This window comes from Hyperolius riggenbachi, chromosome 5 (assembly GCF_040937935.1).
Source record: "Hyperolius riggenbachi isolate aHypRig1 chromosome 5, aHypRig1.pri, whole genome shotgun sequence".
NCBI classification, from domain to species: Eukaryota; Metazoa; Chordata; class Amphibia; order Anura; family Hyperoliidae; genus Hyperolius; species Hyperolius riggenbachi.
In genome coordinates this window covers 38,162,708-38,186,808 of record NC_090650.1, presented here as the reverse complement: position 1 = coordinate 38,186,808, position 24,101 = coordinate 38,162,708, and the positions used below count along the sequence as shown (strand labels likewise).

At 44.9% G+C, this 24,101-nt stretch overlaps 1 protein-coding gene across 1 annotated transcript in view; it reads right to left on the bottom strand.

Moving 5' to 3' along the window:
* ITGA8 (integrin subunit alpha 8) overlaps positions 1-24,101 on the bottom strand; it is a 243,799-nt gene that overhangs the window by 109,208 nt on the left and 110,490 nt on the right. Inside the window, exons 12-15 of the mRNA XM_068235491.1 lie at positions 20,888-21,093; positions 17,816-18,007; positions 5,812-5,857; positions 1,535-1,651 (exon numbers count right to left, since the gene is read on the bottom strand). Of these exons, the coding sequence (XP_068091592.1) occupies positions 1,535-1,651; positions 5,812-5,857; positions 17,816-18,007; positions 20,888-21,093 (561 nt within the window). The remainder of the gene's footprint in view (positions 1-1,534; positions 1,652-5,811; positions 5,858-17,815; positions 18,008-20,887; positions 21,094-24,101) is intronic.

The following is a 24,101-nucleotide window of genomic DNA, read 5'->3' as shown; positions in this document are numbered from 1 at the left end:
AACCAGACACACCCACTAGTTGCCTACAATGACTTGAGCAATCCAAGGCGTGCACCAAGAGAATCTACCATCTGCTCTGCGAAAATTACTCCTACAGAAAGAATTTGTGGATGTTCTGTGCTACAAATGGATCGATTTGCATTCCAAACACAGTACTGTTGCCATGGCTGCAACTGTATTTACTAGAAATTTAAATAAAATAAGGTATTTTTTTTAGTAACATATTATGAAATGGCTCTTATTGCTGCTGATTTGGCCTGTTTTAGGTGGACTACATGTGAGAGTTATATGGACGCTTCCATCTTTATTCTCTAATAAATAATGCCGGTTGACTGGCTTCTGTGCTGAATCTGATGCTCCGCCTCTAATACTATAAGTCACTGGCCAGGAGTGAGCAATGAGCATGCGCATCAGATGCTGTGACTCTGGTGTGACTCATTTGCTTGCATGCTTGTTGCATGCAGACAGTGTTAAAGAGAATCTGTACTCTGAAATTCTTACAACAAAAAGCATACCATTCTATTCATTATGTTCTCCTGGGCCCCTCTGTGCTGTTTCTGTAACTCCCTGCTGCAATCCTGGCTTGTAATTGCAATTTCTATGCAGTTGCAGTGTTCACAAACAAAAGACATAGCAAGTGATAGGCTAAGAGTAGCTAAGTGTGTGAGTCATACACAGCTTGCAGGGGGCCTGGAGAGGGTGTGTATAGCTTCTATCCAATTACAAGCAGCACAGCACATTCCAGCCTGACTGCCTGAGCCCTACAGAGCCCACAGAGGAAAGACGATTAGATCATATAACAGAGATAATACAACCACTGTGCAACTAGGAAAGGCTGCAGTAAGACAGAGCACATTAGAACAGGTACAGGAACTTATAGGATAGAATAAATAAGGCTCAAAATGTTGTTACAGAGTCTCTTTAAAGCCAACAGCTCAGCATGACAGCCAGGCAACTGGCATTGTTTATAAGGAAATGAAAACTGTAGCCGCTATTCCTGACACTTCAGGTTCCCTTTAAGCTCTGTTTCTATCCCTGAAAAATAACTAAGAAAAACTAAATATTGTTCTATGAAATCCATATAAAAAGTACCAAAATCTTTTAATCCTATGAAAAATTCCATACAAAGTGTTATTTTTTAACCTTTTAAATGTAGTTGTCATTTGAAATATAAAAACAATAATCTTACCCCTAGTATTGCTGTGGTTTCTACCACTGAGTGTAGCACAATAACTGCAGTGCTGCAGAGTATAGTACTAGAGCTATAGTCAGCCTGGAGACCACTGTTTTTAACAAGCTGGTATGTGCACCAAGTCAAGTCTAAGACACGCCCCGCATATGCTTGTGGAGCTGAGTAAACTGTGATTATGTCACCATATGACTCCTCCTCCAAGCCACCAGGAAAGACAGTCTCATTTCCATACGCTGTGTCATGGAAGGCTCACTTATTTTCAGATACGGATCAGGCGTTAGCAAGTTAAACAAGCAACAACTTTTTTAGAACTTGTCAGTGTGAAATTCTCCTTTAGCTTACCAAGTCACCGCCATGCTAGTGCCGTCAGGGAGGGAGATGTGGCAGCTTCTGTTCTCTGGATTCAGGATCATGGGGTTGAGGAGAAGCTGTGCATCCACCGTGACTACAGGTCTTGCCCTGAGAGGAATATGTACAAGATTACAGTTTACTACAGAACTGGTGTCATCTTAACATATTGTAGTCCTGGGGGGCAGGAGAGGGAGGTGCTTAATTAGCTGGAGGAAAAAGCGTAGAATGAACTGAATTAGGGCAGTAGCGCTCATTCATTAAACATTTAACTCCACCAAGAACTCTTATTTGATGTTTTGATAGAGGCTGTATAGTTAAAGGCGCGTACACACATCCAACATGTACACAACCACATGACCAACACGACAAACCACACAACCTGACAAACCACACGCCTAGATGGTTAAGCAACCAACTCAATGAACATACTGCGCATGCAAGAGGAATGAAGGACTACATATTCAAACTAAGTACAAGTCTTTCAAACAACTTGTACACACGAATCAACATAGATCTGGCAGTTGGTACTGGGCAAACCGCCTGTTATCAGTTGCTGGTCAAGCTGTTTGCACGCATACACATGCCTGATTATCGTCCAACAGATTAAAGTCAGATGGTAATCAGGCTGCAGGTTGGGTTGTATGTACTTAGCTTAAAGGGAACCTGAAGCGAGTAAAATGATTTAAAATAAACACATGACGTAGCTGCAAATGAATATTACATACTAACCTCACCGTCAGTTCCTCTCAGAAGCTCACCATTTTCTGCTTACAGTGATCCCTTCCAGTTCTGACAAGATTTTGTCAGATCTGAAATATACCAGTTGCTGTCAGTTATATAGCGGCAGCTGTCAGTTACAACTGAATGTGCAAGGTAATGTCCATGTTCCCCTATGGCTCAAGTGGCCGCTATTACAGTTTAACAGTGTGCTGACCAGGAAGCTGTTATGGGGTAATGGCCATTTTTAAAATGGAGGACGGAGAATTCCATTGATCACAGTGGGCAAACAGGACGCAGGAGAGGAGAAAGGGATTGAGGAGTAGACTACACAGGAGGAACGTATGACCTGTGTATGGTTATTTTAAATTTTTATTTTCAGTTCAGGTTCTCTTTAAGAACCTCTTCCAGATTTTTATTGCTGTCTGGATGCACAGTGGGGGCAAATTTCACTCATTTTCATTTGCATTGAAATTTTGGGTGGACAAACAAAACCCCACGAATTCTGACAAACCCCGTGCCAGGTTGAGCTGGAGAAGTCTTGAAAAAGGAGGGCCAACAACACTGCAAATATTGACTCTTTGCACACGTTTAATGTACCTTCTATCCTCGAATATAAGTCAGCCTTGTGTATAAGTCAACCCCAAAATGTAACCATGCAGCTTAAATTTTTCATTGACTCAAGTATAAGTCTACCCAGCAAAGTTAATGGCTGCACTTGGGGACCAGTAGGAATTACCAGCTGCACTTGGGGACCAGAAGCATAAAGTATTGCAGCCATTAACCTCTACTGGCCCTTGAGTGCAGCCAATAACTCCTCCAGTTCCAAAGTTCAGCAATTATCCACCCCACTCCTTAGTAAACACTGCAGTCCAGCATCTTATTTATTTATTTATTCAAGTATTTATATCGCGCCGACATATTACGCAGCGCTGTACAGAGTTTATAGTCTTGTTAGTAACTGTCCCTCAGAGGAGCTCACAATCTAGTCCCTACCATAGTCATATGTCTATGTACAGTGGTGTGAAAAACTATTTGCCCCCTTCCTGATTTCTTATTCTTTTGCATGTTTGTCACACTTAAATGTTTCTGTTCATCAAAAACCGTTAACTATTAGTCAAAGATAACATAATTGAACACAAAATGCAGTTTTAAATGATGTTTTTTATTATTTAGTGAGAAAAAAACCTCAAAACCTACATGGCCCTGTGTGAAAAAGAAATTGCCCCCTGAACCTAATAACTGGTTGGGCCACCCTTAGCAGCAATAACTGCAATCAAGCATTTGCGATAACTTGCAACGAGTCTTTCACAGAGCTCTGGAGGAATTTTGGCCCACTCATCTTTGCAGAATTGTTGTAATTCAGCTTTATTTGAGGGTTTTCTAGCATGAACCGCCTTTTTAAGGTCATGCCACAACATCTCAATAGGATTCAGGTCAGGACTTTGACTAGGCCTCTCCAAAGTCTTCATTTTGTTTTTCTTCGGCCATTCAGAGGTGGATTTGCTGGTGTGTTTTGGGTCATTGTCCTGCTGCAGCACCCAAGATCGCTTCAGCTTGAGTTGACGAACAGATGGCCGGACATTCTCCTTCAGGATTTTTTGGCAGACAGTAGAATTCATGGTTCCATCTATCACAGCATGCCTTCCAGGTCCTGAAGCAGCAAAACAACCCCAGACCATCACACTACCACAACCATATTTTACTGTTGGTATGATGCTCTTCTGCTGAAATGCTGTGTTACTTCTAAGCCAGATGTAACGGGACACGCACCTTCCAAAAAGTTCAACTTTTGTCTCATCGGTCCACAAGGTATTTTCCCAAAAGTCTTGGCAATCATTGAGATTTTTTTTAGCAAAATTGAGACAAGCCTTAATGTTCTTTTTGCTTAAAAGTGGTTTGCGCCTTGGATATCTGCCATGCAGGCCGTTTTTGGCCCAGTTTCTTTCTTATGGTGGAGTCGTGAACACTGACCTTAATTGAGGCAAGTGAGGCCTGCAGTTCTTTAGATGTTGTCCTGGGGTCTTTTGTGGCCTCTCGGATGAGTTTTCTCTGCGCTCTTGGGGTGATTTTGGTCGACCGGCCACTCCTGGGAAGGTTCATCACTGTTCCATGTGTTTGCCATTTGTGGATAATGGCTCTCACTGTGGTTTGCTGGAGTCCCAAAGCTTTAGAAATGGCTTTATAACCTTTACCAAACTGATAGATTTCAATTACAGTACTTTTGTTCTCATTTGTCCCTGAATTTCTTTGGATCTTGGCATGATGTCTAGCTTTTGAGGTGCTTTTGGTCTACTTCTCTGTCAGATAGCTCCTATTTAAGTGATTTCTTGATTGAAACAGGTGTGGCAGTAATCAGGCCTGGGGCTGACTACAGAAATTGAACTCAGGTGTAATAAACCACCTTTAAGTTATTTTTTAACAAGGGGGGCAATCACTTTTTCACACAGGGCCATGTAGATTTGGAGTTTTTTTTTCTCACTAAATAATAAAAACCATCATTTAAAACTGCATTTTGTGTTCAATTATGTTATCTTTGACTAATAGTTAACGGTTTTTGATGAGCAGAAATATTTAAGTGTGACAAACATGCAAAAGAATAAGAAATCAGGAAGGGGGCAAATAGTTTTTCACACCACTGTATGTATCGTGTAGTGTATGTACAGTATCATAGTCTAGGGCCAATTTATGGGAAGCTAATTAACTTATCTGTATGTTTTTGGGATGTGGGAGGAAACCGGAGTGCCCGGAGAAAACCCATGCAGACACGTGGAGAACATACAAACTCCTTGCAGATGTTCACCTGGCTAGGATTCGAACCGGGAACCCAGCACTGCAAGGCGAGAGCGCTAACCACTATGCCACCGTGCTGTCCTTTCCTCGCTAATTGCTGTGGCCAGGACTCTCAGACCTGCATTATCTCGGCATTTCCTTTATCAAGAAAGTGTTACTTACCACTGGGTACATTAGTGCAAATGGGAATGTCACTAATAGTACACACATTATTCAGTGTGCTCAGTGTTACCGCCATTGGATGCCTTTAAAGGTACATACACACGTCTGATGTTTACAAACGTCCGGTCGTTCAGACTGGTCGTTTGGACGTCAAATCAGGCATGTGTATAAACGATCATTCGGCTGATAAGGCTGGTTTATCCGTCAAAATCAGCCTTATCAGCTGAACGACCGGTCGTGCGGAAAAATCAGACGTGTGTATGGACCTTTAGAGGCATCCAATGGCGGTAACACTGAGCACACTGAATAATGTGTGTACTATTAGTGACATTCACATTTGCACTAATGTACCCAGCGGCTTCTGGATGCTTCCCTGGTTTACAGGGGAGAAAAGAGAAAATTTGCATATTCAGTAGTGGTGCATTGTGGATAACCACAATTGTTCACTTATAGCTGAGTTATTCTGTTTTCAGAAGGCACATTTCACCAAGCATTGCTTATTAGTAGGAGGGCTTTTCGGTCTCTTTTATCCCCCCCCCCTACATTCCTAGTGGTTTGGGCCACCCTGAGCTGATTGGTTACTCTGTTTGACTTACCGATAAACTGCAACTTTTCCCACTCCGAAGGCCCCAACAATAAGATCTGAAAAAAGTAGAAATAAAATCATAGTTATATAGTTAAATTAGTATTTTGTTACATATGGTACCATTCGATTGTATCTGGATAAATGAGGGGGGGGGGGGGGGGGAGCCGTTGCATAAATGTTTAGGAGGGGACCTCTTTAAAGTCCTCCTGAAGTGAAAAAAAAACCTCAGGGGTTTTATTCTTACCTTAGTAGATGAAAGGCTTTGGATAGTGTAGAGTAGTGTTCCCCAGCCCTGTCGTCAAGGCCCACCAACAGTGCATGTTTTGTGGAAATCCACACAGGTAGTTAATCAGCTCTGCTGAGACACTAATTACCTCACCTGTGCATATTTGTGGTTTCCTGCAAAACATGTACTGTTGGTGGGCCTTGAGGACAGGGTTGGGGAACTCTGGTGTAGAGCCTTCCCACTCCTTGGTTCGACCTATCATTCCACCGCTGTCCTCAGGGCAACTATATGACCCACTGAGTCAAACAGCCCTTCAGAACTACACGCGTTCTTTAGTTGTTTAAAAGATTATTGCGTATGCATGAATCCGGTCCACTCATGTGCAGCAGGGGTGCGCTTGTCCTTGGAAGTGCTCAGGGATGAGACTAGCTCCGAAGAGCTACATTGGAGGACAGTGCTGGAACAATGGGCCGGATGGAGGAATGGGAAGACTATGTTACCAGGATCCTTCCCTCTACTTAGGTAAGTGTGAAGCTTGAAGTGAGTTTTCTCACTTCAGATTTGCTTTAAAGGGAACCTGAAGTGAGAGGTATATGGAGGCTGCCATCTTTATTTACTTTTAAGCAACAGCAGTTGCCTGGTATTGCCCGAGGCCGTGGATGCGGCTGCAAACGTGCACTTGCGCAGGTAGAGGTACACACATAATGACTTTAGTCCCTGATCAGGTGTCCAGACAATGGCAACTTCCTGCACCACAGACTGTGCTACAGGCTGCAATCTTCTCAGAGAGATCCAGTCTGTGCCCCTCCCCCCTCTAAAGTCAGAATGGGGTGGATAATGTAATGGTTTGATAGTGTAATGGCTAAAGGCTCTTCTTCTGATATAGGCGACCTGGGTTCAAATCTCAGCTCTTCCTATTCTTTGGGCGAGACTCCCTAACACTGCTACTGCCTACTGAGTGCGTTCTGCAAGCGCTGTACAAATAAAGCGCTCTGCAAGTGCTGTACAAATAAAGGAAATAGTAATTATTATAATGCACTCCATGGGCCCCACCCACAGTGCCTGAAAAGGAGTTTTGGACATGTGCTTTTAAACATGTGGTCAAACTTTTTGCTGCAGAAAACTCATTTCGCACAAAAGTAACATTTGAATACTCCGCTGTTGCTAAGCTGTTTGATGGTGTTTTAGATCTGTGCCTAGAAATGAAGGTCAAAATTACTTTTCTTGCCTTAATTTTTTACTACTTTTATGCTTGCTAGAGGCTTAAATAGATATTATACAGAAAATAGTAAAATTTGGTGAGTATAATTTTGTGCACCGTAGTTCATGTTATGGTATCTCAGCAGGAACTGCAGGGGTAAAATCTTGTTTAACCACCTCTCACTTCTGAGGAAGGAGACACTGACATAAATAGATATACTGAGCTCCAAAGACAACTAGTTCATAGCTTCCTCCAGCATCTACTCATATAACCTCGCTACAAAGGTAAAAAACATAAACTCATCACCATCTGTTATTCCTATATTATTGTGTGGCGGTTCTCCATCCATCCCGGAGTTACGTATATCCTCAGAGCCGGCCCCTGTGTCCATGTACATTACCAGCACACTGCCAAAAATTGCACTGAGCACAGACGGCTGTCAGGAGTTTCTCGTCCGGAAAACCAATGCTTTCATCGAGATGTGTTTCCTGTCTGGTGGAAAATGTCCAAATACGGAACCGTTTTTCTCAGATTAGGCCTGACACTTGTCTGGTGTCGAGGAAACTTGCTGCACTGTTATGTCTCTTAGCCCAGGTGCTGATAAAGTTTATTTTCATGTTTGGAAGCAGTTCTTGGGCTCAGTTTAGCTCATCTCAAGCCAAAACTTGCTTTAGATTGGGGAAGGGTCAGAACCCCTGTCAGGCTTACACTGTTGTCCAAGCTGAATATTCCCATCACTTCTCTTACTCTAGCTTCTAAACGGTGACGTGAGCCCTGGAGGCCACCAGGAAAGGTTATGAGGGACGGCAGGGGTTGTACCTGTTCCTCAGGCTACATGTTGTTGAGTCTTAGCTTTACTTCCTGTCGTGGTGACCACTCGATATGTTTCCTCAGCTCTGCTGGATTTATCCTGACAGCTTGTTACTGCTGTATAATCTCAGCTCTGGACTGTCAGCTGGATCCCTGCGGACCAAGTGTCAGCAATAGTCAAAATATAAGTAACCAGGCCGCACTCAATGGGGTTATCAGATAGCAACAGTACTTCACTTTGGAGTGAAACAGTGTCACAGCTGCAAGCAGTATCCTCTTGTTCAAGGAACAGTTATAAATTATATTGAAATCCTGCTGCGCTCTATGATGATGCAACAACTTCTTTTCCTCCTCTGGTGAAGCTCTTCCAAGGAAAACCATAGACATAAAAAATGCTGGGTACACACTATGAGATTTTTTGGTCGATTTACTGTCAGATCGATTATTTCCAACATGTTCGATTGGCTTTCCGATCGTTTTCCGAGCATTTTCCGATCGATTTCATATTAGTGTGTACGGAAATCGATCGGAAAATGCTCGTAAAACGATCGAAAAGCAAATCGGACATGTTGGAAATAATCGATCTGACAGTAAATCGACCAGAAAATCTCATAGTGTGTACCCAGCAGAGAGATGCTTCACATAGCGTGTACAGTACGCACACTAAACACCCAGTGTGTCAACACTCTAGAGATTGATGGAAGCCGTCACCTAAAGAGACTCCGTAACAAAAATTTCATCCGGTTTTCTTCCATCCTACAAGTTCCAAAATCTATTCTAATGTCCGCTGGCTTACTGCAGCACGTTCTACTATCGCCATCTCTGTAATAAATCAACTTATCTCTCTCTTGTCAGACTTGTCGGCCTGTGTCTGGAAGGCTGCCAAGTTCTTCAGTGTTGTGGTTCTGCTATGAACTCCCCCTTCCAGGCCCCTCTGTGCACACTGCCTGTGTATTATTCAGATTAGTGCAGCTTCTCTCTTATCTTTTACAAGCTGGATAAATCGTCCTCTGAGCTGGCTGGGCTTTCACATACTGAGGAATTACATACAGGCAGAGCTGTCTGCACTCTGCAGGAAGAAACAGCCTGACACTTCAGTGGAAGATAGCTGCAGGGGGAAAGAAACACACAAGTGATCTCTTGAGATTAAAAAGGAAGGCTGTATACAGCCTGCTTGTGTATGGATGTATTTTCTATGTGTGGACATGCTGTACATCAACCTACTTCCTGTTTTGGTGGCCATTTTGTTTGTTTATAAACAAACTTTTTAAAACTGTTTTTAACCACTTTTAATGCGGCGAGGAGCAGTAAAATTGTGACAGAGGGTAATAGGAGATGTCCCCTAACGCACTGGTATGTTTACTTTTGTGCGATTTTAACAATACAGATTCTCTTTAAGGAGCAGAATATAAGGAATAGGTTAGGGAGCCTGCGCACCCCCCTACAAATGCCTGCTTACCCTTAGGCTTCTTGTAAGTCAGCACACAACGGCAGAGCGAGGATGCACGCTGTTTTGCTAGCCTTACACTTTACTCGGACGAACAGAGCTGCAGGACAATGACCGACGGCGAGTATGAGAGTGTTTTATACGCCATGATACAAGTGTTGTTCCTGTACGTAGCTTTTAAGCAGGGCAATTTTATCTAATAAAGTTACTGTTTTACACTATGTCGAGCTTCTTGTTAGATGCAGGATGTATGAGTTGGAGGCAATGGCTGCCGGAGTGTGCTGACTTACAAGAAGCCTAAGGGTAAGCAGGCATTTGTAGGGGGGTGCGCCGGCTCCCTAACCTATTCCTTATATTCTGCTCCTTAAGGTGACGGCTTCCATCAATCTCTAGAGTGTTGCCACACTGGGTGTTTATTGTGCGTACTGTACACGCTATGTGAAGCATCTCTCTTTTATTTTTTATGTCTATGGTTTGCCTTGGAAGAGCTTCACCAGAGGAGGAAAAGAAGTTGTTGTATCATCATAGAGCGCAGCAGGATTTCAATATAATTTACAAGCGTCAGCAATACAAGCAATACAAACAATGACCAGTTCCTCCCCCCCCCCCCCCCCCACCCCCCCACATAGGTCTGGCAGGAACCCAGAGGCTCACACTATGCCCAGCTCCAAACTCCTCCCTACGAGCTGACCATACCGGCTCACTTAGTCTGTAAAGTAACCCATCTCCAGCATCTAAATATGCACCCTCTTGAACAATAACCTTTCACAACATTTCACCTCCTCTGCTAAACCCTAAACTTAAACGGTTCATAAATGTATTCTCCCACCTAAACAGTTAATTTACAAGTGCTTCTCCCCACCAATCCCTAACCCCTCCCCCTAATGACTCCTTACTGCCCACTTTCCCCATGTCATTTTATTCTGTGCCCTAAACATTAACCTATCCTCAGTGACTAACCTTATTCTACCTCCTAATCTCTAAGATCCACCTCATTCTTCTCAGCCAAATCTTGAAAAACTTTAAGTTCCACCCCATTCTTAACCTTATTTTCTCAGCCAAACCTCCTAAACTCTAAGCTCCACCCCGTTCTTAACATTATTTTCTCAGCCACACCCACTTGGCATATCCTCTCTCCTACACTCTGAATAACATTTTTCCTCTAATGCCAAACTTTGTCTCCCACCACACACAAAGTCATTTATAATCCTTGGAGAGGAACTATGGTCAAAATTTCCTCTTTGGAGCAGTGAAAAATAGTTGTAAAAACCTTTTGCAATGCTAATTAATGCACATTTACTATAATATGCATAAAAATTCTCACCGCTCTCCCCCCTTTCTGCCCCCTCCTCTACCTGTAATTGTCCTCCTGCATCGTGGCCAGCGCAGGCGCACTGATGCCCAGCCAGGCCAACCGGAAGACTTCCGAGGCCGAGGGCAATTACAGGTATAGGAGGGGGCAGAAAGTGAGAACTGGGGGGGGGGGGAGGGATGAGCATTGGGAAAGCTCACCATACATGCCTGCTCCCCTCTTCCCACCCCCCCTCCCCCTTTCCGTTTCTCATCTTTATTTGGGCTCTGGTATCCATTAACCCTTTCAGTGCTCCCTCCAAAGTGAAACTAAGTTAAATCTTCAGGGTTTTTTTTTTTAGGATTTCTATAAATCGTAACAAAGTGGTTTTTTTTCCCATCAAGGTTATAATGCTGCAGCTTATCTTTTAGAGCAGAGAGGAAGTTCTGAGTTTAGCTCTACTTTAAATTGACTGGGCATTAAAAGCAGTAATGGCCATATTTCCTGCATGACCTATCTTGGAGTTGTAATCCTGTTCCCATACAGGCAGAGGAAGATGGATACACAGGGCAGACTTTCTCCCACTAAATCTGTTATCTTCATTCATCAGAAATCTAATAATAATACGACATTCCGGCCGCTGCGGAGGCCACCGCAAATGTTCTGGGAAAAGCCAGACTCACAGCAGTATAAACTAATTACTGCAATAATAATGATTTCTAATAAGATAATTGGCCTGCAGCCGTGTGCCTTTATATGGTCACAGGATTTATGTGTGACTCGTTAAAACAACTTTGTAAGCTCCTTATTTTTGAGCAAAACTGAACAGAAATATTGGGTAAGTCAGCGTTTTTTATTTGACTGCAGCAATAAGGAGTTCTTACCTCTCACTGATTGGGGCATCAAGATCCTGGCCAAATCATGCTCCGCCCCCAGAGGTCTTGTTTAGTGGCGTAGGGATCACCTTATCAGCTATAGACGCTGCTATGGGGAGCATCACCAAGAGGAGCCCAGTGGCAATGATTGGCAGCAATAAGGGGGTCTGTGGCAGACACCCTGAGGTGCAGAGCAGTGATGAGCGAAAATGAAAAAATTATTTTCGCCGAATTTCGTTTCGATGGGCGAATTTTCGTTCTAACATTTTCACATTAATTTTCGTCTAATGCCTGTTATTTTCGCGTTAAATTCATAGTTCATCGCGTACGTATTTCCGCGTAGTCGTAGTACCGCTATGCGAAGCTTTGCCACGCATGTATTAGCGATTATTGCTGACATTTTTCCGCATAACGGCATAAGCGGCCGCATACAGCAATGCTTCATGCGGATTATTGCGGACATTTTTCCGCATAAGGGCATAAGCGTCCGTATACAACGAAGGTTCTTGCGAATTATTGCAGATATTTTTCCGCATATGGGCATAAATGTCCGCACACAGCAAAGTTTCTTGCGGATTATTGCAGACATTTTTCCGCATAAGTGCATAAGCGTCCGCATACGGCGAAGTTTCTTCAATTTTTGATGCTGGTCGAAAACGCAAATATTTCTGAAGATTTTTGCGAAAATTCGCCAAATTCGAAAACAGGATTTTCAATGCGAAAATGACTTGGGCGAAAATTTGCAAGCAACACTGGTGCAGAGTTACTAAAGCAGAGTGGAGGAGAGAAGTTAACTCCCCCCTTATACCTAGAGCCCATCTGAATACCTATACTGGAAGGCTACCTAATACTGGAGGTACCTATGGCTACCTATAGCAGGGAGTATCTCTAGCTGCCTATATTGGGGGCCAACCTGGGGCTACCTAATACTGGGGGGTACCTTTGGCTACCAATACTGGAAGGGAGGGCTTCCTAATCCTAAGTAGTTGTCAAACTTTTGCTATGAGGCCCCATGGTTTCTAGCTATGCCCCTAGTCTTGTTTTAATAGTCATTTATTTGATAATAACTAATTACTGCAACCCTGATGTAAAAACAAACTTATCATGAGATAAGTAATTGTGTCTTTTGAAGTAATCCACAATTAAACCTTCCTGGAGTCCCTGATTCTTATGTTGGGTTTGCGGACTGAAAATCTAAAGCCTCATCTACACGCGTAGATGAGGCTCCGATCCGGCGGCTCGACTAGCTGCCGGATCGCCTCTTCCGCATCCCCGCGCGTACCCGCCGCGCACCCGCTCGCCCGCGTGTGCGTCGGATACGATTCCCCGCTCGTCTCCGCTGACGCCGCTTATCTTCCGCTCGATTCCCTGCCATTGTCCCCTCGCAGGGGACATCGGAGCCTCATCTACGCGTGCAGATGAGGCTTAAGTGAGATGTCTGAGTCACGATGAACATCACACTTACATCACTGCTGTTAATTCACCTCCCACACAGAGAAATGATGACCTACTGAACTTTGTATTACGGTCCTGCTATGATAAGGATAGGCTCGCATTGGTAAAAATCATGTGAGTGCAATGCGTTGCACATTCACCTGTGTTTCTTGATGCGCTCAAGTGGGAAAGGGGCCTTAGGCTCAACGGAGAGATGTGGGGCTCTGTCTGCTGATATTTGCATGCTGGGAGTGCTCAGTGGAATTAAATAGAATATAATACAAGACAGCACTGGTAGGTGACCGTCGGTGTCCCCCACCTCCATAGAATAAGCACATGTGCTCAAACACGCCAAGCATGCTTCTTTATGAGCTCTACAGTGGGCGGAGCGAACCTGACAGGGGTGTAACAAGAGAGGAGCAGCCGAAGGGATCACAGGGGGCTTCAAAGCAGTTTTTGGGCCCCAACTACTAACCTTCTCTATCTCAGGGGACTATATTTCAGATCATATATCGTAGCTACACTTGTTATGGGTGTGAAGATCATGATGGCAACACTTGTTTTATGACCCATCTGAGATGGGCCTCAAGGCCGTGAAGGGCACCAAGGGGAGGCAAGAGAAGGGGTGTGAATATTTTGTTAATGGGTGAATTGTGCCTTCACCTTCCAGAATTCAGCCGGTGAGCATCAGCTCACTTACCATGTTTAGCCAACAGTCAGATCTGCTAATACAGATTACAAGCTGCTCACCAGACGAGGTCAGAAGAGACCTGCTAGTATAAATAAATATCTCCTGCTGACCAGATCAAATAATTGCACAGAGGAAATGATCCATTCTGTTATGTCAAACATTCGGGTTCCTCAATTTACACCTGGGAAGTTCATGAATGTAGTTCAGATTCCTTCTTCTAAAGGCATTGAGGGAAAGGAAAATTAATTCCATCTTGTTCCAAAAAGACAACAGTCTAGTAAAAAGACAGAGAGGATTCCAGCTGTATATTAACAAAAAAATAATTCACGCTAGTAGTAAAAATAGATCAGTTGTATGGCCTGAAACACATGAGCATTGGTGGATAGTAGAGTGCTTTGTGTTCTACTGCAGAGTTGGTGAGCACAAGTGGGTGCTGTGAGCAGGATAGCTCTGTAGGGGGCGTCACTAAATCTGGCGAGGGCAAACATGCCCCAAAGATAAAACAATAAGCTATACTCACAAAGCAGGATACCTCCAAGGCAACCACTGTATAGGCAGGTGGGGAGATTAGACCTGACCCCACTCAGGATTAAGAAGTCGCTCTCCGTAGATGAGTAAAAACAGGTAACACACCTCCACCAGGGTGTACTTAATGTAGCATAGTATGAACACAGAGGTGCCAAATGGATAAAAGAATCTAAAAAGTTTAAAACATGAGGAGGCAGCGGTGGACTTACCTCCTCCAAGCAGACACAAAAATTGCCAAGGTGTTTGTCAAATACAACAAGTTTATTTACATACTTCGAGGGACAATGCAACGTGTTTCGCAGGTTTGACCTGCTTCATCAGGCAATAACAATGGAGCAATAGCAAATGTGTTCAGTAGAAGAACCAGGCCCCTCTGTCAGATGCTGTTACCAAAAGATTAAAAATAGGGGGAGCCGACATTGTCCAGGGCTTTGTATATGTGTGTGTGTGTGTGTGTGGGGGGGGGGGGGGGGGGGATTGGGGGGGAAAGCAGAAAGAGATGGCCCAACATCTTACCCTTCTTCCTTCTGATACAGAACTAGAGTAGGCGAAGATGATTATTGAGTGAAATGGTTTACAATCCAACCAACCATTTAACCAACTCGAACACACCTGTGCAGTACCTACTACAGTGGAACCTTGGTTTGCGAGCATAATTAGTTCCGGAAACATGCTTATAATCTAAAGCACTCTAACATCTAAGCGAATTTCCCCATAAGATATAATGGAAACCCAGCTAATTTGTTCCACAAACAAAAACAGTTATAGTAAAATAGTATAAAATAAAAATGTAAACAAGACTTTCACTATAATTAACAGAATCATTGTCATCTGTTGGCTCGCCCCAACCTTTTTTTTTATTGTGTGGCTTTAACAAGGAACTTATCCAATGACAGTTATTTTTGAAAATTTCATTGAAATGTGAGTTTGCACAGACTCTACACAGACTCTAACTTACAATTAAGTACAATACTGCTGTACCAAACTATTGGCTCAGTTATGATGACATGACGCCTGTATTTTTATTTTTTTTTGCTTGTATATCAAGACGTTGCTTGTATATCAAGTCAGAATTTTACAAAAATGTTTGCTTGTATTTCAAAGCGCTTTTAAGCCAAGTTACTCTCAATCCAAGGTTTTACTGTACATTGAATTTAATGGTTGTTGTAACAAAGAGAAACTCCGACCAAAAAATTTAACTTTATCCTAATCAGTAGCTGATACCCCCTTTTACATGAGAAATCTATTCCTTTTCACAAACAGACCATCAGGTGTTTTCAATTGAAAAAAATGCTTAAAAGTTATTTTAAAGAGAATTTGAAAATTATCGGCTAGGAGATCACTCAGGAGAAAAAGTTAATTACATACGGGCCAATGAATTGTATGTGTAGTATGGATAGCGAATAGACAGGGCTGTAGCTACCATACAAAAAAAAAGGGCAATTGCCCCAGGGCCCCAGAGCCTGTAGGGAACCCCAAGGTGTCCCTCCCCCATCTTAACTGTTGCTCCCCAGGGACTCTGCAGAGTCTGTTAAGTTGGGAGGTGATTGGGGGAGAGTCAGCAGCCAGTTCAGGGGCCCAGGAGGGAAATTTGGCTGCAACAAAGGGCCTCTAATCAGGGGCGTAACTAGAAATCACTGGGCCCACCCCATGGGTGCCAAATAATCGTAATGGGGCAGCGTTTCACTGTAAATTAATTGTAAAGTGGGCAGCATTTCATCAGACAATCGTAATGTGGGCCAGAAAATCGTAATGTGGGCAGAGTTCACCAGAAAATCATAATGTGGGCCAGAAAATCATAATGTGGGCAGAGTTCACCAGAAAATCGTAATGTGGGCAGCAGTTACCAGAAAATTGTAACGTGGGCAGCAGTCACCAGAAAATTGTAACGTGGACAGCATTCACAAGACAATCGTAATGTGGGCAGCGTTCACCAGAATATCGTAATGTGGGCCAGAAAATCGTAATGTGGGCAGCATTCACCAGAAAATCGTAACGTGGACAGCATTCACCAGACAATCGTAACGAGGGCAGTGTTCACCAGAAAATCGTAATGTGGGTCAGAAAATCGTAATGTGGGCAGAGTTCACCAGAAAATCGCAATGTGGGCAGCAGTCACCAGAAAATCGCAATGTGGGCAGCAATCACCAGAAAATCCTAATGTGGGCAGCAGTCACCAGAAAATCGCAATGTGGGCAGCAGACACCAGAAAATCGCAATGTGGGCAGCAGTCACCAGAAAATCGTAATGTGGGCAGCAGGCACTAGAAAATCGTAATGTGGGCAGCAGGCACTAGAAAATCGTAATGTGGGCAGCAGGCACTAGAAAATCGTAATGTGGGCAGCAGGCACTAGAAAATCGTAATGTGGGCAGCAGACACCAGAATATCATAATGTGGGCAGCAGTGACCAGAAAAAAAAAATGCCCCTGTAAAAAGAAAAACAATTCACTTACCTGTCAGGAGTCTCTCCTGGCCTCTGGTGCGCAGCTCCCCGATGATCCTCCTGTGCACTGCAGCACATCTCCCGCGCTGACAGGCAGAGTGCAGGGCTACGGCAAGATGGCTGCCGAAGCCCTGTACTGGAGACACAAATAGTCTCCAATGCAGGGCTTCTTCAGCAGCCATCTTGCCGTAGCCCTGCTCTGCCTGCCGGAGGAATATGCAGGCTGCTGGAGCGGGGCTGCGTGGAATGAACTGGCACAGCGTCTATTAGACGCTGCGGCCAGTTGAGCACCTTGTGTGGGGTCCAGAATCGGGCGGCGGCGCCGCTCCCCCGCGCACAGTGAGCGGGCCCTAGAGCGGCCCCGGGCCCCCCTGCGGCTGATGGGGTCGCATCCCCGGTAGGTACGCCGGTGCCTCTAATGACACTTTTTGGTCGGGGGGGGGGGGGTGTCTGTTGGGGGCCCCCAGGATAATTTTGCCCTAGGGCCCAATTGTTACTTGAACCGGCCCTGCGAATAGAACATTAGTAGCAAAGAAAAGAGTCTCATGTTTTTATTTTCAGTTATATAGTTTGTTTTTTTATAACAATGCTGCTATAAAACAAAGCAGATCTAATGACCCTTTAAACATTCCTGCAGTAAAACCTTCTCCCAAGCTGTCTCTCACTGTTTCTTGGCTGTTTATGTGCTTCAGAAAACAGGACTGTATTCAACCCAGTGGATGAAATAACTCAGAGAAGCTCTTTTGCATAGATAACTGAAGTTCCTTAACTCTTCCTGTACTGGAATATGAGACTGGTTTCTGTGCTACTGATGTTCTATTTATTAGCTGTACTACACACACAATTCATTCTCTCATAAGTTTATTTTCGCTTGAGGTTTGCTTTAAATTAGTGACAGGGTTACTTTAAAGAGCCAGAAAATACAATATACAGTCTGAGTTATCGGAGGAGCGTCATTGTACGATGCGCCTCCTATGTATCTGATCTCTACGTATGATGATCTTTCCAGATGCAGGGATGGAATTACCTATCTCAGCAGAATATAAGTGGGATGTATCCCGATGTACCTGGGTAATCGTTCTTGTCGATGTCAGAATCCCCTCTCAGGGTGAAGCCAAATCCTGCCGGCAGCGAGCTTGAGGCCCACGTCCCCTCCAGAGTCTGCGAAGGCTCCTGGTTTAAGCCATTCGAGTTCCCGTTGTAAATGAACACTCTTCCCTTTCTGTCTTCCCCTCCGAATGGAGAGCTGATAGCAACATCTGCAAAAGCAAACAAATGCCGGGAAATTACCGTGATAATACAGATAGTTATATGTATTCATAAAACATATTGGAAACGTTGGCTCATTCATTTTAAAGAAGCGCTCCACCCAAAAGCAAACTTGAGCTCTGGAAATCCCCCCCCATCAACCCAAAACACATCCTCCTAAAGTATTACTTATTGTGAAGAATCACTGGTAGTTTTTGACACAACAATCTTTTGTAATTTTGGCAGACCACTTCTGGATCTCTGGCCCTTGTGGAGTCCTTACAGAGGGGGTTAGGAGTTTCTTACTGACAAGGATCCTGATTGGTGTTAGCAGGGGAGGCCCCAGTATATTCCCGTGCTACGGACTATATGCAGCCCTGAGGAAGACCTGCAGCCCTGAAGAGGACCTGCAGCCATGAGGAGGTCCTGCAGCCCTGAAGAGGTCCTGCAACCTTGAGGAAGTCCTGCAGCCCTGAGAAGGACCAACAGCCCTGAGAAGGACCTGCAGCCCTGAAGAGAACCTGCAGCCCTGAGGAGGACCCACAGCCCTGAGGAGGACCCGCAGCCCTGAGGAGGACCCGCAGCCCTGAGGAGGACCAGCAGCCCTGAGGAGGACCAGCAGCCCTGAGAAGGACCAACAGCCCTGAGGAGGACCTGCAGCCCTGAAGAGAATCTGCAGCCCTGAAGAGGACCTGCAGCCCTGAGGAGGTCCTGCAGCCCTGAGGAGGTCCTGCAGCCAGGGACAGATCTAGGGGGGGGGGGGGGGCAAGCGGGTCTCTTGCCCCAGGCGCAGTTTTTTGAATTCTTAAAAAGGCGGCAAAATTTGGATGGGGAATGGCAGTTTAGGCGCCAGAACCTGACCTTGCCCCAGGCGCAACTTGGGGCAACTTGGTCTAGATCCGTCCCTGCCTGCAGCCCTGAGGAGGACCTGCAGCCCTGAGGAGGACCTGCAGCCCTGAGGAAGACCAGCAGCCCTGAGGAGGACCTGCAGCCCTGAGGAGGATCCGCAGCCCTGCTCACAGATCTCTGCAGCCCTGAGGAGGACCTGCAGCTCTGAGGAGGACCCGCAGTCCCACTCACAGATCTTTACAGCCAATGTGGAAGTTATTAGGGAGCCGGCAGACATGATTCAGGAGAGAAATGGGGTTAATTGATGGGTTATTTTCCTAGCAGCCTCTCTGTGGAATGAAGTGTGGAAAGCTGTACAAGGCAGACACCCGAGAGGCGAAGGTTGCCCTGGGTAAGAAGGATGAGGTCACACAAGCAGGAGACAAGGATTCCTTATTGCTCTATGCAAATCATTCCATCTGTGAGATATTTATAGAATACAGGCTAAAAGCTCCTCATCATGCTAATGGGGCTATATAAAGGCCTAGAGGGAGGGGTCACAATGGAACTCCAGAACAACAAGGATTTAAAGGGTCAGCGCAAAATGTGTTTTAAAAGCCCCAATTCTGGTATACGGTAGTTTTAATCCATGGATTTAAAAAAACAAAACATCATTTTAATTTATGCATAAAAATTTTGTTTAAAAAAATGTAGCCGATTTTTACAAAATACAAAGAGAAAATACCCACTGCTACAATTCTCAAGTTCTTATAACATATAATCCTTAGCAACCTATACCTGCCTGCTCACTCCCTGTAGCCATGCATATCAAACTCTGTCCGGCTGAGCCAGAAAAGCAACAAAGATCGCGGGGGACCTATTATTACTGATTTATAAAGTGCCAACATATTAAAGTGCCAACATATTCCGTAAGAACATAATAATACGGACAATAGTGTACACCAATGTACAAAATACAAAATTGGTACAAAATGCAGAATTGGCAATTACAGTGACAAATATAACATGATGAATAAAATGGCAGCACACAAAATGAATGGCAAATTCCAAGGCACAAAAGAGTGTGAACCAAGGTTAAATACTCACCTGTCCTGACATCTTTGGGTCACAGGTGGCCCTGCGCCCCCCTCCTTGGCAGTGCAGTCAGTCAAGGCCATGTTTTCGCAGACGGTGAAAACTATTTGGATACATCTGCCTGCGTTGCCCTGGCCCGCCCATAGCTCGGCAGCCACCAATTAGGCAGCAGCTGCCCAGCTAGGGGTAAAAGGGCGTAGCCAGAGCTTCAGCTGCAATTTTAAGAGAAAAATTGCCAGGGCCCATTCTCAGAGGGAGGTTGCCTGGAGAGATGATGCCAGAACAGGTAAGTACTTAATCCCCAACTCCCCATCTGTCCTCATTAAGACAGAGCTTGTCTTAGGGGAGAGGAGGGACGATTGTGTGGCACACAATGGAGTGGCATGCGGCAGAAGAGGTGTGCAGAAGAACAATGCCTTTGACCTGTGCTCGGCTGAGATGGTCCGTCAGGCTGAACATTCACCAATGCATTGAGGGAGGTTGGGGGCCACTGTTTACATGCTAAATCTAGGCAAGGCTTTATGTTCAGCCGTGAAGTAAAAAAAGTAGAATTTAATATGACAGGACCCATAGACCAGGGCTGCCCAACTGGCCGTCCGGATGTGGCTCCCTGGCCGCACTTGCTTGCCCAGATTATTTTTTTTGTGTCAGTCCCTGTCCTCTGGCAGGCCCACCTCTTGTTTGTGCTTTGCTCCGTCTCCTGCCCCATCTAACCGAAAAATCCAGTGATAGACACACACCCTGCCCATGAAGTTGGACAGCACTGCCCTAGACCATCCAACAGGGTCTTCAGTAAAGTTCCATATGATGGTCAAAAATCAACAGCAGCCTGGGGGTGTCACCGGTAATTTCCATCAGCCTAAACTCAAACCTGACTGCCAGTAATACTTCCCTGAAACATTTCATTTCTAAACATTTCCAGCTTTCTCTAAAACATCCTTCTCTGTTGGAACATATAGTTTACATACCATTAAATCCATCTTGATTCAAGTCCCCTAGGTTTGCGATGGAGCTGCCAAATCTTCCGAACACTTCCGTGCCCTTCAGCACTTGGGCGTCTTTGAAAACGAGAGGATTTTCTTGCAAGTAAAGGTAGACCTGGCCCACTTCTTTTGGGTTACTCTCAAACTCCCGGTCCATGAAGAGCGGCGCCCCCACAAGGACATCATCCAATCTGCAACATGGAACAAAAGACAAATAATAATGTATATACACTTGCATTTCTGCCATCAATATTCCGTTGAAGACCAGAGGCTACCTTCCTGCTGCTGGGCAAACAGGAAGTAGTTCTTATAGGCTTACAAGGGTGCCGGAGATAAATGAAAGTACAGATATTCTAGAAACTGTTACCAAGAATAGAACTTCATCCCAATCAGTAGCTGATACCCACTTTTATGAGAGAAATCTATTCCTTTTCTCAAATGGATCATCAGAGGGCTCTGTATGACTGATATTGTGGTGAAACCCCTCCCACAGTGTGATGTCAGGACCATGGTTCTGACATCACACTGTGGGAGCCTTGTTGCATTGTGGGAAATAACTGTTTACAGCTGTTTCCAACTGCCAAAAAAAGCAAGCAGCATCTCCTTCCACTGACATCGCCTGCCAGCAGTAAAAATGTCACCATGTGATAAATGTCAGAATGTAAATCAGGGAGAGGAAAGATTTTACAATGAGCAAACACTGACTAAATCATGTATACATAATTATTGTAAAAATGAAGCACTTTTTTATTACATTATTTTCACTGGAGTTCCTCTTTAATTCCAATAGTAAAATAACGTGAATCTTTACCGATATTTTACTACAACCTAATCTAACCCTACTCTCACGCAGAACCCTTCCTCTACCAATGCTTAATCCTAAGACCTTCCTGGTAGTGCCTAAATTTGACACCATCCCCCCATCCTCAGGGCTTAACCTTATCCCCCCCCCTTTTTCTATTGCCTGCGGAAGCGGGCACTGACCCGTGAAACGCGTTGCTTTGTTTAATCTGGAGTTCGTTAATAAATAGACTGAATGTACAGTCGTGTTGTGTCTGCTTGGAGGAGGTAAGTCCACCACTGCCTCCTCTAATTACCACATTTTTGGCTTTCAAGCTCCTTTAAAACCCCTTTTATCCTTTTGGCGCCTCTGTCCTCTCCTATACAATATTGTATCCACCCTGGGTGGAGGGTTGCGACCCTTTTCTACTATCTACAGAGAGCGACTTCTTATTCCTGAGTGGGGTCAGGATAATCTCCCCACCTGCCTTTACAGTGGTTGCCTATTGGTGACCCATGCTTGTGAGTATAACAACTATTACTCTTTGTCATTACCCCCTTTGTCAATACATACTACACTATTGGGGCTCTTGGTGTTCCTCTGTTTATCTCATTCTCAACCCCTATAGGACCCACACACTCCTAACACCAAAGATCCCCTCCCCCCCACAACGGCAATACACGTAAATCTGGGCTCCCCACAAACAGCAGCAATGGACAGAAGTAGCAGGCATCGGTGTTACCCTCTATGCAAATTGGGGCTATAAATGAACAAAGGAAATAGATGGAAATTACAAAGTGGGTGCCAGGGCTACCTGCTATGCACATGGCTGCTATAAATAAACAGCGGCAATAAATGGAATCTGCATTGCAGGTAGCCCCGGGTGCCGAATTTCCAACTATTGCCGTCATTCACGGATTTTATCATTGCTGCCTATGCCAGCGCCCCTCTAACTAGGGTGACTTGGGCTCCGTCTTCCGCGTTTCGCTCCTGTCACCTTCCCTGCGTGTCAGTGACTGGCTCTCTGGCGTTCTTGTGTGAAACGTGCTGCATTATACACATAGAATTCCTTTCCAATAAGAGGTGGAAATATGATGCCTTCAGAATAAATCACAGATGAGTATAATCTGCACAGGGTGCTGACCTCCCTGGCTGCTCCGCTCACAATGGATGGAATCTGACACAAGTGCCTGTGACAGCCATCATAAAACTATATCGGTTATGAGGGGGAATGTGTACATTACGGGGCCCAAACATTTGCATTGTGTAAATGTTTACGCTCTGCAATATAGCCGATAATTATGACAGATGGCTCGCTACGGCTAATGTATGGCAGCAATGAAAGTGATGGATCTATGGAAATGTATACACATGCGCATGTCTACACATGTACACAATGGAAGAGGGATGATGGGCTGCAATTTACAGCGCTGTCTCTTCTCTAAAAATAAAATGTTTCCACAGCTGAATACCCAATGCATAGGCCAGTGATGGCTAGCCTTGGCACTCCAGCTGTGAACAAACTACAAATCCCATCATGCCTCTGCCACCTCGAGTTATGCTTAGAGCTGTCAGAGTATTGCAATGCCTCATGGGACTTGTAGTTCCACCACAGCTGGAGTGCCAAGGTTAGCCATCACTGGTATAGGCTAAGTGGAAGAGGCAGGCAAGGAGGCCGCTTACATTTCCTTCATATACCGGTGGTGTATGGCCATCCCTCCATAAGCCATACTGGGCAATTGCCCAGGGCCCCTGTGCTTGCTGATGCTCCACCTAAGTGTATAGTGGCTCCTACAGAGGATTCTGCAGTAGAACAAACTCACCTGTCCTGGTCAGCTCTCTCCTCTATCAGTCTGCATGATACCCATCTTCATCCCTGCTGGTAGAATCTTCTCAGTGAAGAGGGGCTGGTGGGGATGAACATGGTAGCTTGCAAACTGATGCAGAAGCAGCGGGACAGGTGAGTTTGCTGCACTGCTAAATACTCTGCAGTGGATCCCAGGGGCCACTTTACTCTTTGTGTGTGTGTTTGGGGGGGGGGGGGGGGCGGTGGAGAGATATAGGAGGTCAGCTAGCCTACGTGTGTGTGTGTACATGTGTGTGTGTGTACGTGTGTGTACATATGTGTGTGTGTACATGTGTGTGGCTGTGTGTGTGTGTGTGTGTATGTATGGTGCTGTGTGTGTGTGTGTATACGTGTGTGTGTGTATACGTGTGTGTGTGTACATGTGTACGTGTGTGTGTGTGTACATGTGTACGTGTGTGTGTATGTGTGTGTATGTGTACGTGTGTGTGTGTGTGTGTGTGTGTACATGTGTCCGTGTGTGTGTGTACATGTGTACGTGTGTGTGTGTGTGTATGTGTGTGTGTGTGTGTGTGTGTGTGTAGGTGTGTGTGTAGGTGTGTGTGTGTACATGT